Here is a 13,658-nt window from a genome sequence, read left to right as displayed (position 1 = left end):
GCACGGTTCAGGTTTACTTCGCAGCTGATCACCGGCTGTAATCTGTAGCGTCCTAAAATGAATTTTGATGATTTGATATTTAATTGATTATAACATGTTGCCCGATGCCATGATACCATATGCCATGTTTCAGTTGCTATAATTCTACCTTGTCTTTATATTAAAACTTCATGTTTCTTATTGTCATTTTTGCAAGCATCTATAACCTCTTAATTCATAAACCCGTGATTTTTTGATAATTACTTGTATAATAGAACTGATAGTACTTGCTCAGCATTTTAGCTCATTTTCTTGTATTTAATCCTGTTCTACAGCTAGAAATCATGGTTTGTGCCAAGCAGACCGCCCGTAAGTCAACCGGTAGGCAGGGTGAAGACCATTTGAGGGCGCAGGTAGAATATATAGATTAAGCAAAATCCGCCGATTTATAATTGTGGTATCAGTTAGATGGGCTGTTCCAAACTCTGAACTTGTAAAGATCTCGGGATTGTTACCATTTTGGTTGAGTTTCTAATCATAATATTATCATCTTTTAGACTTATAAGTTTGTAATATAATTATGGTTCGCTATTATTTCGAGTGTGTGTAGTTTTTTAGGGTGTGACAGAGTTGGTATCAGAGCCTAGGTTTAGAGTCCCTGGACAGCCCAATTAGGACTATAGGGAGTATGAGTATATAATAATATCGGGAGTACTAATGCACGATATTCGAGTAAACCGTATCTAACCCTGTAAATATATATTACTTGACAGCAATGTGCGCACTCGTCATCTTCGGCCCCACAGAGGTACACAATTCCTTTTTCTGTCTATGCTGACTTAAGGTTGCATCATGACACTCTCCAAGAAAAGTATGTCAGGCTGATGGAACGTATTGAGGAGCTCTATGCAAGTAAGCAAGTGATGGGTAACGGACCTAAGGCGAAAACCATTTCAAGGCTCGAGTCACTGATCCAAGTAGCCACATCAAGATTGGAGGAAATGCCCGTGCATCACAACCGGACCAGTCAGATTACCGTGCAGATGATAGTGGATAAGCTTGGGAGCATTGTCAAGATGCTACGTGAGGAACTACCCCCGACACCGCAAGGACCCGTGAGGAGGAGTCCGAGGAGGAGGCTTAGGATGAGTTCTAGGGGACTTGACTTTTAGTTGCTCGGATTAGGCTGCTTCTTTTATTGACCATATTATTTATTTCCATTTCTATACTTTCATACTGTTTTAGTTCGGATCTATATTCGTATTTGTACCTTGTGATTCGTACCTTTCGACTTGAACCATGTTAAATTTAGTTATGCACTTTCCTTGATTCTTATATATGTTCTTTTAAATTCTTGCTTATAACCATGCATCACTTTTATTGTTATATTGAAAACTGTATACCATGATGACTACAAATAATACCCTAGTTTTTGCATCACTCAAACTGTATAACTCTTATTTCAGAAAATGGCACCTAGAAGAGCCCAAGGAAGACCTACAAATAACCAAGAAAATGAAGGAGAAAACCAAAACCCTGATATAGCACAACTTATGGAATTGGTACGCCAACAAACTGCTTGCTACTATATCCCAGCAGCAACAACTACTTCAACAAATGCATCCACCTCAACCACCCCCAGCAAATGTCACTACTTTCAAAGCATTCCAATCGATAAAACCCCCAGAATTTAGAAGAACTCAAGACCCAATAGAAGCTCATGCTTGGCTTAAGGAATTGGAGAAGGCCTTTGCCTTAACAAATATTGGAGATAATCAGAAGGTGGTGTATGTCACTTATTTTCTTAAAGGTGAATCGAACTATTGGTGGGAGTCGGCAAAAGCTTTAGAAGCTGCTGAAGTTATTACTTGGGATAGGTTTAAGAGAATGATTTTGGATAAGTATTTTCCTCGCTATATGCAAACACAAATGGAGATGAAGTTCTTCGAGTTAAAGCAAGACATTATGACAGTTAGAGAATATGAGAAGAAGTTTAAAGAACTTTCTAGGTTTACGGGAAAGTATATTGATTCTGAAGAGAAAAAGGAAAAAGGTTCCAACAGGGATTTAAGCCTTGGTTAAGGAGTCGTGTGGCAGCTTTTGAGTTGACTACTTATGCTGAAGTGGTTCAGAAAGCATGGTAATCGAAGGTGAGAGTGAGCAGAATCAAAAGGAGAAAGGCAACAAGAAAAGAAGATTTGAATCGGGAGAAGAAGGCTCAAGTTACAAGGGTCAAAATCAGAGAACTAATCAAAGGTTTAAACCTAAGAGTGGACCCGGGAACTTTAGGAAGAAAGAATTTGGGAATAAATAACAAGAAACAAGATCTCAAACAACTAGTGGACAGAAACCCCCGCAAGGATCAGTTCCGGAATGTAAGGTTTGTAATAGGTGACATACGGGAATCTGCAACAAGGTGAATGTAGTTTGTTTCAAGTGTCATACGAAGGGCCATTATGCTCATAAATGTAAGAATCAGAAGGCCAACATCACGTGTTATAAGTGTGGGAAAGCTGGACATGTGTCACGAGAATGCAAAGGAGTGGGTAACAATCAATTGCTGCAAATGACCATTGTACCCTACCATGTGAATCAAGCAGCTCCTATACCAGCCTCATCATTCCCAATGTCTTTCAATCAACCTCAGATAGCATCATCTTCAAATCTAGCTTTGACTTATCCAGCTCAAGCAAGAACTTTCAACATGAATGTGAAGGATGCAATTCAAAGCTCCGATGTGGTTTCAGGTACGCTTTCTGTGAATGCTGCTAGTGCTAAAGTTTTGATTGATTCGGGAGCCACCAGGTATTTTATTTCGAAGTCTTTTGTTGATAAGTTGAATTGCAAAACCCAATTGATGCATGAGCCCTTATCCATTTTTTTAGCTAATCAAGATGGAGTATCTGTAAATTATATCTGCCCTCATTGTGCAATAGAGATAGCTAGACACATTTTTCCTGCGAACCTTATTCCTTTTCAATTAGGTGAATTTGACGTGATCTTAAGGATGGATTGGCTAACAAGTTTCAGTGCTCAAATAGACTGTAAAGATAAAAGGGTAGTATTAAGTACACCTCAAGGTAAGAAAGTGATATTCAAGGGCCAAAGGCAAACTCAGACATTCCTCACCTCGATGCAAGCAAAGAAGTTAATTCAGAAAGGATGCGAGGTGTATTTGGCATATGTAGTTGATAAAAGTAGAGAAATCCGGAAGACATTCCAGTAGTAAGGGATTTTCTAGATGTTCTTCCTGAAGAGCTTTCTGGCTTACCCCCAGACCGACAATGTTTACAATAGATCTTGCACCCGGCACCGAGCCTATTTCGAAAGCTCCATATAGGATGGCACCAATGGAGATGAAGGAATTAGCAAAGCAAATACAAGAACTACTAGACAAGGGATTTATAAGACCAAATATTTCACCGTGGGGCGCGCCAGTTTTGTTTGTGAAGAAAAAGGATGGAAGCATGAGACTTTGTATAGATTATCGAGAATTGAACAAGTTGACGATTAAGAATAGATACCCTTTGCCTAGGATTGATGATCTATTTGACCAACTCAAAGGAGCCTCTTATTTTTCAAAGATTGATCTACGATCGGGATACCACCAATTAAAGATTAAGTCTGAGGATATACCGAAAACGGCTTTTCGAACAAGATATGGACATTACAAATTTCTCATTATGGCTTTTGGGTTGACGAATGCACCGGCTGCTTTCATGGATTTAATGAATCGTGTATTCAAGGAGTACTTGGACAAGTTCATCATAGTTTTCATCGATGATAGTTTCGTATATTCAAAGACAGAAGCTGATCACGTGGAACATCTAAAAATAGTTTTGGAAGTATTGCGAAAGGAGAGATTGTATGCCAAGTTCTCAAAATATGAGTTTTGGTTAACTGAAGTAAGATTTCTAGGACATATTGTCGGAAGTGAAGGGATTAGGGTAGATCCTGTAAAGATTGAGGCTGTAATGAATTGGGAGGCACCGAAGACGCCTACAGAAGTGAGGAGTTTTATGGGACTAGCGGGATACTACTAAAGATTTGTAAAGGTCTTTTCGAAGATTGCCGCACCACTAACCAAATTGACAAGGAATAATGAGAAGTTTTAATGGACGGAGAATTATGAAAGTAGTTTTCAAGAATTGAAGAAAATATTGGTAACTGCTCCAGTTTTAGCATTACCAGATGAGAAGGGAGATTTTGTGATATACAGTGATGCCTCTTATAAAGGACATGGATGCGTATTAATGCAACATGGGAAGGTGATAGCGTATGCTTCAAGACAACTTAAACCACATGAACAGAAGTACCCGACTCATGACTTAGAATTACCTGCGATAGTGTTTGCTTTGAAACTATGGAGATACTACTTATATGGGGAAAAGTGCGAGATATACACGAATCACAAAAGTATGAAGTACCTCTTTACTCAGAAGAAGCTAAATATGAGACAGCGCTGATGGTTGAAATTGATCAAAGGCTACGATTTTTCGATACAATATCATCTGGGAAAGGTCAACGTGGTAACAGACGCTCTGAGTAGGAAGGAAAAGCTAAGTATGATAACAATGCCGAAGGAATTATCTGATGAAGTTGAAAAATTGCAGTTAGAGCTTTGTGAACATGGAGAAGCGGAAGAAATGTGTTGTGCCATTACTTTTCAACTAACACTACTAGAGAGGATAAAGAAATTCCAAGATAAAGTAATGACTCAAGAGAATAATCAGTTGACAGGAGAAGAGATGTGTACACAAAAAGACGAACAAGGTGTGTTGAGATTTTTGACAAGAATTTGGATCCCAAATGTGACTGAATTGAAAAAGGATATTTTGCAAGAAACACACAACTCAAGATTTTCGATTCACCCGAGAAGTACCAAAATGTACCATGATTTGAAAAAGAGCTTCTGGTGGCCGAACATGAAAAGAGAAATTGCAGAATGGGTTTCAAAATGCGACACATGCCAAAGAGTGAAAGCAGAACATCAGAAACCAAGTGGTTTGATTCAAAAATTGAAGATTCCAGAATGGAAGTGGGAAAATATTGTTATGGATTTTGTAGTGGGATTACCGTGAACATGTTCTGGACACAACGCAATTTGGGTGATAGTTGACCGCCTTACGAAATCGGCTCATTTTCTTCCAATCAATGAGAAGTCTTCATTAGACAGACCAGTTCATATGTATGTACGCAAAATCATGTTACGCCATGGTGTAACTATATCGATAGTTTCGGATCGAGACCCGTGATTCAATTTGAGGTTATGGAGGCAATTTCAAGAAAATCTCGGAATGAAATTAAACATGAGTACGGCATATCATCCACAAACCGATGGCCAAAGCGAACGAACAATCCAAACCATTGAAGATATGTTGCGAAGCTGTGCAATTGATTTTTCAGGAAGTTGGGATGATCTACCACTCGTAGAATTCTCATATAATAATAGTTACCATTAAAGTATTGGCATGCCACCATACGAAGCTTTATATGGGGGAAAGTGTAGAACACCGACGAGTTGGAATGAAGTTGGGGAAGGAAAGATTTTTAGACCTAAATTGATTCAACAAATGAAGGACACTGTCACTGTGATCAAGAAGAGACTCATTGCTGCACAGGATAGACAAAAGAAATACGCGGACCCCACTCAGAAGGATATGAAATTTGGAATTGGGGAAGCTGTATTGCTAAAAGTATCACCATGGAAGGGTTTCACCTGATTCGGTAAGAAAGGGAAATTAGCTCCAAGATACATTAGACCTTTTGAAATCTTGAACCAAGTAGGGAAAGTTGCTTAGAGCTAGCCTTGCCGCCATAATATCAGCACGTGCATAATGTATTTCATGTCTCATTGCTAAAGAAGTATAATCCGAACGCCAATCATGTGATAGAGATTGAGCCAGTGGAAATTCAAGCTAATTTATCATATGAAGAGCAACCCGTGCAGATACAGGATCGACAAGAGAGAATTCTTAAAAATAAAGCAGTAAGTTTGGTGAAAGTATTGTGGAGGAATCCTAGAGTTGAAGAGGCAACGTGGGAATTAGAATCTGAAATGCGAAATCGGTATCCTCAACTATTCTCCTAGATTCTGAGGACCGAATCCTATGAGGGGGAGAGGATGTGACAACCAGTAAATATTTGAACTATTTTATAAGTGCGATGTATATATTCATAAATATTCTGTGATATAATGGCAATTATGTGGATTCGTTATATATTGTATAATTTTTTCATATGGCATTACGAATGTTGGTGGAATATTTTTAAGCGTATAGCTTTCGTACGCAAGTAAGATTTTCGTTACGCGATTAATTAAGTAGTGCAATTTGATATTATTCGAATAGTTGCGACTACGCGATTAAGTAATAATTGAGATTCTCGTGATTTAGTGATATTTGAATAAGTTGCGATTAGGCGATAAATTATGTTCTAATATTGTGGAGTAGAGTCAATTTATTTGCAATTTCTTGTGTAATTTTTAATGTATTAATTATATTTTACATGACTTATTTATTAGTGTGATAATATTAGAAAATTCTTTTAATATAAAAAATTTGGTTTAAAAATTTTGAAAACAATTTTATTAAACTTTTAAAATCTCATAGTATTTATGGTATTAATTTGGTGATTTATGAGTTTGTATTTTAATACTAAAAATTATTCTTTTAAATTATACTTTTAATAGTTATTGAATTACAAGTGTACCCTTACATGCAAATTCCACCCAAATAGAGATCAAGGGTAAGACCGTCCTTTCACCCTCCACTAACTCCATTTGACCAAACAAATGACCAATAAAGCCTTGCATGCAAAAGCTTGCTATTAGTGGATGAAGGATAAAATAGTAAACTCAAACTTCACTACCATTTGGTGAGACAAAAACTAAGTAAAATACTCATCTCACATCATTTTCTTTTCCACCAACACATCACTCCACTCTCTCTTCTCACTACTTCCTCTCGGCCGCACCTAAACCTCCTCCACACCTCTCATTTTTCTTCCTCATTTCTTCATTTTCCTAACACCTTTCAACTCATCTAAGCAAAGGATATTTACACTTAGTGCTACATCTTCATTTAAGGTTAGTTTCTTAGGTGCATGTGGCTAAAGCCAATGGTCTAACTTTGATTCTTATGAATCTAGAGTTGAACCTAATGTGGCTCATAAAACTTGATCAAGAGTTGGTCTTGATGAAGTGTTTTGCTTCTATTTTCAAGCCATGATCTTGGCCTAAAGCATTCGACAAAGACTCCTAAGGAGCCGAATGGATTTTGTTATTTGTGTGATAGTTTTGTTTGTTTTCAAAAAGAAAGAGACTTTGCATGTGGCTTTCAAAGAACTTATGATCTTTTAAAAATGTATTTTACAAAGTTTCTATCCTTGCATGCTATTATTCTTATGATAAAAGTAGAAATTAGTACTTGCATGTCATGATATAAGTGATATTTTGGACAAATGTATTATGTGATTTAAATTTGAGTTTTTGTGCAATGCATGCCATGATTTTTGCTCTGAAAAGCTAGTATGCTATGTGCCTTGATAAGTCATGATCAAATTTTGTAGCCATCAACTTGATACCATGTATTTTTGGTTTTGAAATTTGCCTAAATTTTGCATAAGTAAAATCTGCTTTGCTATGCTCTCTATTTTGCCACGGTAAATGGATTATATGGCTATGTTTATGCTCGTATTTTTTCATAAAATGATAGTTAATAGGGTTTTTTACACTATAGGATAGATTTGTTGGCTTGCATGTCGGTTTTAGTGTTGAAATGGGAGTTAAGGTGGAAGGAGGTACACTAGGCCCTTTATAGCAGAATTTTTCACCATAAGTATAGGCTGTTTTAGGTGAGTTTTGGTGAGGCCTTGCTAGGCCTGAGTTTTCTGGAGTTAGGAATTGAGTTTTAATTGAGTCCGGTGGTTTTTATTCATTGAAAAACTTGCATTTAGGTAGGTGCACCACACATTTCCGAGAGTAACTCAGAACATGGCAGGACTGCATAAACTTGAACTTTGGTTGATTATAACCATGCAATAGGCGAGGCCTTTACGGGGCCTTGACTTAAATAAGAATAATACATCCTTAGGAAGCTTAACAAACCATTATAATTAAAAATTAAGTGAGAAAAATGAGTTTTATGTAAGTAAAATCAGAGCATAGTGAATTCGAGGGAGGCTGGGCAGTGTCAACTTTAAGCAGAGGCCTAGAGAAGCCTAGGTGAGGCTTTTCCATGAAACCAAGTCTGAGAGTTATTTTTAGGTCTTAAGAATCCATGGAAATTAGTTTTGTTAGAAGGGCCCATGTAGAAGTCAAGATTTATGTCAAAGAGTGCGGGTAGTGCAAACTGGTGCTAGCAGAAAACCTTAGTGTGAGTATTGATTTTTGTAAGCCTATAGGAGTGAGGCCCCTGAGTCTCACCAACTTTAGAAGTTAGTTTGGAGTCTTAAAAACCTTTAGGAAGTATTTTGGAGTGAATGCCCAAGGTGGAGACATCACATTTCCACCAAGAAACCCGAGAGCACCTTTAGAGTGGCCTTAGGAAACTTTAGCGGTATTCTTTGTAATTGGGACTTTGTGGTGAAGAGTCCGAGTGTTGCAAATCATCTTTAGGTTTAAGTTAAGGTCAATAATAGTTCTTATGTGTTACTTGCTTATGTGCTTGGGTATTTAAGTGATATTATAGTATAAATAACTAGTAGTATATGCCATGTCGTTATGTGATTATGTGACTATGTGGATTACTTCAATTATATATGATTCAGTTATGTGTATTCTTATAATCATAAGTTCTTGTGTAATAATAGTTATGATAAAGGTAATAGTGAGTTTAGGAGCTTATAGGTTTATGATGTGTTAAAAGGTGAATAGTAATGAAGTTAATATAATGTGTAGGTTCCGAAGCGAAGGGGAAGACTCGTGTCGTCAAGATCGAATAATCTTAGAACTATTGGAAGGCAAGTTACTTACCTCCTTATGCTTATAATTATTGCAAGTATACATACTTTTTCGTGAATGTGTAGTTGTGATAATCACCATGTCATTAACTAATTCAAATACTACCGTTAATAACTCTTAATCTTGTTAGTACCTTACCTTCAAAACATTCCCTATCCATTAGACCGTGAATACTAAACTCTCTACCAAATTCCCTAAAGCGGACCTCATTAGTGAACTTGAATTCTCTTGTTACAATTCCATTAAAGTGATACCAAATCTTTCCCCGACATCCATGTTATAAATCATTAAAAATAAAATAAATGTTTTCTTAACTTAGTGGATTGGACTAGACGCAAGTCCTTTTCACACTTATTGATAGGCTCACATATAGACTAGCGATCCCATTATATTTGAGAACCCAGCGTGGTTCGGGATTACTTCGCGGCTAATCACCAGCTGGAATTCGTAGCGTCCTAAAATGAATTTTGATGATTTGAGATTTAATTGATTATAACATGTTTCCCGATGCCATGATACCATATGCCATGTTTCAGTTGCTATAATTCTATCATGTCTTTATAATAAAACTTCATGTTTCTTATTGTCATTTTTTCAAGCATCTATAACCTCTTGATTCATGAACCCGTGATTTTTTTGATAATGCCTTGTATAATAGAACTGATAGTACTTGCTGAGTATTTTAGCTCATTTTCTTGTATTTTACCCTGTTCTACAGCTAGTAATCATGGTTCGTACCAAACAGACCGCCCGTAAGTCAACCGGTAGGCAGGGTGAAGACCATTTGAGGGCGTAGGTAGAATATATAGATTAGGAAAAATCTGTCGGTTTGTAATTGTGGTATCAGTTAGATGGGCAATTCCAAACTCTGAACTTGTAAAGATCTCGGGATTGTTACTATTTTGGTTGGGTTTATAATCGTATTATTACCATCTTTTAGACTTATAAGTTTGTAATATAATTATGGTTCGCTATTGTTTCGAGTGTGTGTGGTTGTTTTAGGGTGTGACAATAACTATATCAGAATAACTACATGTAATAAATATAACTTAAAAACGAATTCTAAAATTTGGTGTTCCTCTTAAAATTGCATTAGATATGAAAATTGTGATAATTCAAAAGTATGAATTAGATGACAAAAAAAAAAACAAAAGCGCAATGTTGATAGATTCTGATAGAAAAACAAAATTGGAACAACCGGAAATAACTTTTAGAGTCCAATGTGATAAGGAAATTTCATAAAAAAAACTTAGGAAATTGGATTGTCAAGTCAAATACTGCATCCATGACACCAAATACATGCACATCATCACTTCTCCTGTAATATTTGAGCATATGATGTAAGAGACGCATAGGTTAACAGATTAACTCAAAAGCTATTATTACTATTACCATTTTATCTTCTTACTAACGGATTTGCAAGATCCTGGGGTCTTTGAACTCTCATCCTGATTAACTATAATGACTGTAATGTGAAATTTTTGTCAATATTGTTTAACTATATTTCAATAAATGCAATCACAGTAATTTATGAAAATATTTTCATACCCCTGACAAATCAAGGGTAGGGAATTCCACATGATTGGATGATTCAGAATTTGACATGGCATACATGTTTGCATCATACATGTCTTGGTCTTTAATGATGAAATTTTCAAGAACATCATTGGATGAATGAACTTCAACAAAAGCAATAATTTATTTCCCGTCCATGTCATGCAGAATTGCAGGAAACATATTAGCAGCTACCTCTTCCTATTTTGGTAATTAAGTCATAACTCTAATTGGTCTGTATTGCAAATAATTTATAAAATGGAAATTTTTTTTAAAAATATAATGGATTTGTTAGGAATATTTGTATTAGTTTGATGATAAGTTCAGCAAAATACTTAAGTAGAAATCTAGTGTTTGTAGCCTCAACGGATAAGACCATCTTGGCTATCCGTTGAAGGAGTAGCCTTACTTAGCAATAAGTTTGGTATTGTAGCACATCTCACTCTCTAATTTCAAGCTGTAATTCTTAGATGTTGTTAGGAGATAATCAGTCATGTTGACTACTAATGGATGTACAAATAGGAGGGCTAATTGTAAATATTTCATGCCTTGTAATTTTGTATAAGTGAAGAAGTGTCAACGGATATTGAAGACCTTCAACGGATAAGAAACTAAGCTTCAACGGATGTCTCTAATGCTTCAACGGATAATATCCATCAACGGATAAGTGCTTCAACGGATAAAGCTTCAACTGCTAAAGCATCAACGGATAAAGCCATCAACGGATGAAAGCTTCAACGGATGCACTGCTAGAGCATCAACGGATAAAGCCATCAATGGATGAAAGCTTCAACGGATGCTCAGTCTCATAGCAGTTGATAGTGACAGTTAACAAAGCTGACAGAGGCACATGGATTGACAGAGATGTGGTAGCCTATTTCAGGAACAACAGAAAAAGCAGCCATTTTTAGTCTGATTCATAATGGAAAGTCAACAGATAATTCCATATTACACTGGATAAAAATGGAACAGAAACAAGTGGAGAACTATTATCTTATTGTACTTTATCTTTGTCTTCACTTGTAAACTTGGTGTTATATAAACCAAGTAGTAGCTAGTAATTAGATGTGAATTTTCCCTGAGCTGTTTAGAAATATCAAGAGAGAAAATCATCTAGTTTGTACTAGGAAGCAGCTGTGATTTAGTTTTGAATCACAGATTTTCTGAAATAACACATCTCTGGTGGAACAACAAATCCACCAGAAAAGTTTTTAAGTTCTTTGTGTTCATTACATTTGTTTTTGAATATATATCTGTCTGCATCAGCTCCAAGCAATTCACACACATTTGATCACCCAAACACTTAGTCTTACAAACTGCTCAAAACTTGAAAAAGTTTTGAGATTTACATTCAACCCCCCTTCTGTAAATCTCATTGTTAGTCCAATGGGAATAACAATTGGTATCAGAGCAAGCTCTTAACATACAAAGAGTTTAAAGATCTATTCTGCTAACATCATGAGTAAGAAGGATATTGGTGTAAAGATTCCAATCCTGGAAAGAGATAACTATCATCACTGGAAGGTGAAGATGCATTTACATCTTCTCTCTCAAGATGAAAGCTACATCAACTGCATTGAGAATGGTCCTCACATCCCACACAAGGTGGCCACAGCTGCTACTGCTATAGTTGCTGTTGGACAGTCTATTCCCAAGCCAAAGGCAGAATGGACTGTTGAAGATATTGAAGAGGTCCACAAGGACAAGAAAGCCATGAACATTTTGTTTAATGGCCTGGATCAAGATATGTTTGACAATGTCATCAATAGCCAAACTGCTAAGGAAATTTGGGATACTGTGCAGCTTATCTGTGAAGGCACTGAGCAAGTTAGAGAAAACAAAATGCAGCTTCTCATTCAACAATATGAATATTTTCATTTTGAAGAAGGAGAATCATTGAATGATACATTCAACAGATTTCAAAAACTATTGAATGGATTAAAGCTGTATGGGAGAGTGTACCAAGTCAAGGACTCCAATTTAAAATTTCTAAGGTCTCTACCAAAGGAATGGAAGCCTATGACTGTTTCTCTAAGAAATTCTCAAGATTATAAGGACTTCACACTTGAAAGATTATATGGAATATTGAAGACTTATGAACTTGAGATGGAGCAAGATGAGCTGTTGGAAAAGGGAAAGAGAAAAGGAGGATCAGTTGCACTTGTAGCTGACAGTGAAAAAGTTGAAGCCAGAAATGAGGAAAAGACAATGCCAAGTCTCAAAATTGGCACAAGCAAATCAGAATCAAGCAAGGGTAAAGAGCAAGTTGTTGAGGATGAAGACAATTCCAGTCAGGATGAATCTGATGATATTGATGAACATCTGGCCTTTCTGTCCAGGAGGTTTGCAAAGATGAAGTTCAGGAAAAACACAAAGTTCACTAAGCCAAACAAAAACATGGTGGACAAATCAAAGTTAAAATGTTACAACTGTGGCATTAGTGGACACTTTGCAAGTGAGTGTAGGAAGCCAAATTCTGAGAAAAAGAAATTTGAGCAAGTTAATTACAAAAGGACGTATTTTGATTTGCTCAAACAAAAGGAAAGAGCTTTTCTCACTCAAGATGATTGGGCAGCAGATGGGGTAAATGAAGATGATGATGTGGAATATGTCAACCTAGCCCTGATGGCTAATTCTGATGAAAATGAAACTAGTTCATCAAGCAACCAGGTAATTACTACTGATCGCTCTCAGCTTTCTAAACATGAATGCAATGAAGCCATAAATGATATGTCCAATGAATTATATCATTTGCGTGTTTCTCTTAAATCACTAGCTAAAGAAAACACTAGGATCAAAGAAAATAATGTGTTTTTAAGTGATAGGAATGCTGTGTTAGAGAATCAGGTAATTGAGCTTGAAAAGATTAAACTTAAATGCTTGACTGTTGAGAGTGAACTAGAAGAAGCTGTTAAGAAAGTAGAAATTCTTTCTAAACAGTTAGAAAGTGAGCAAGAGGTAATCAAGGCCTGGAAAACATCTAGGGATGTTGGTGTTCAAATTGCCAAGGTTCAGGGAATTGAATCATTCTGTGAGGATGCCTGGAAGTAAAACAAAAAGAAGTTAGAATTAATTGATGGATTGTCAACGGATGTGGAATCAACGGATGATGAAAGTTATCCGTTGAAGGAAGAAAAGGAGCATCCGTTGAAGGCTCATCAAT

General features: G+C 36.5%; 2 protein-coding genes across 2 annotated transcripts; both read left to right on the top strand.

The window, feature by feature from the left end:
- Positions 1-1,596: 1,596 nt before the first annotated feature.
- On the top strand, positions 1,597-2,061 carry LOC141665607 (uncharacterized). Its single transcript, XM_074471595.1, has one exon. It carries the CDS (start codon positions 1,597-1,599, stop codon positions 2,059-2,061), a length of 465 nt encoding a protein of 154 aa, XP_074327696.1.
- A 484-nt stretch (positions 2,062-2,545) lies between these two features.
- On the top strand, positions 2,546-3,205 carry LOC141665606 (uncharacterized). Its single transcript, XM_074471594.1, has one exon. The coding sequence runs from the start codon at positions 2,546-2,548 to the stop codon at positions 3,203-3,205; it is 660 nt and encodes a 219-aa protein (XP_074327695.1).
- The last annotated feature ends 10,453 nt before the right edge of the window (positions 3,206-13,658 follow it).

The sequence above is a fragment of the Apium graveolens genome, chromosome 6 (assembly GCF_009905375.1).
Source record: "Apium graveolens cultivar Ventura chromosome 6, ASM990537v1, whole genome shotgun sequence".
Taxonomy (NCBI): Eukaryota; Viridiplantae; Streptophyta; class Magnoliopsida; order Apiales; family Apiaceae; genus Apium; species Apium graveolens.
Note: the sequence above shows the minus strand (reverse complement) of the source record. Positions and strands in the feature narration are given on the sequence as shown.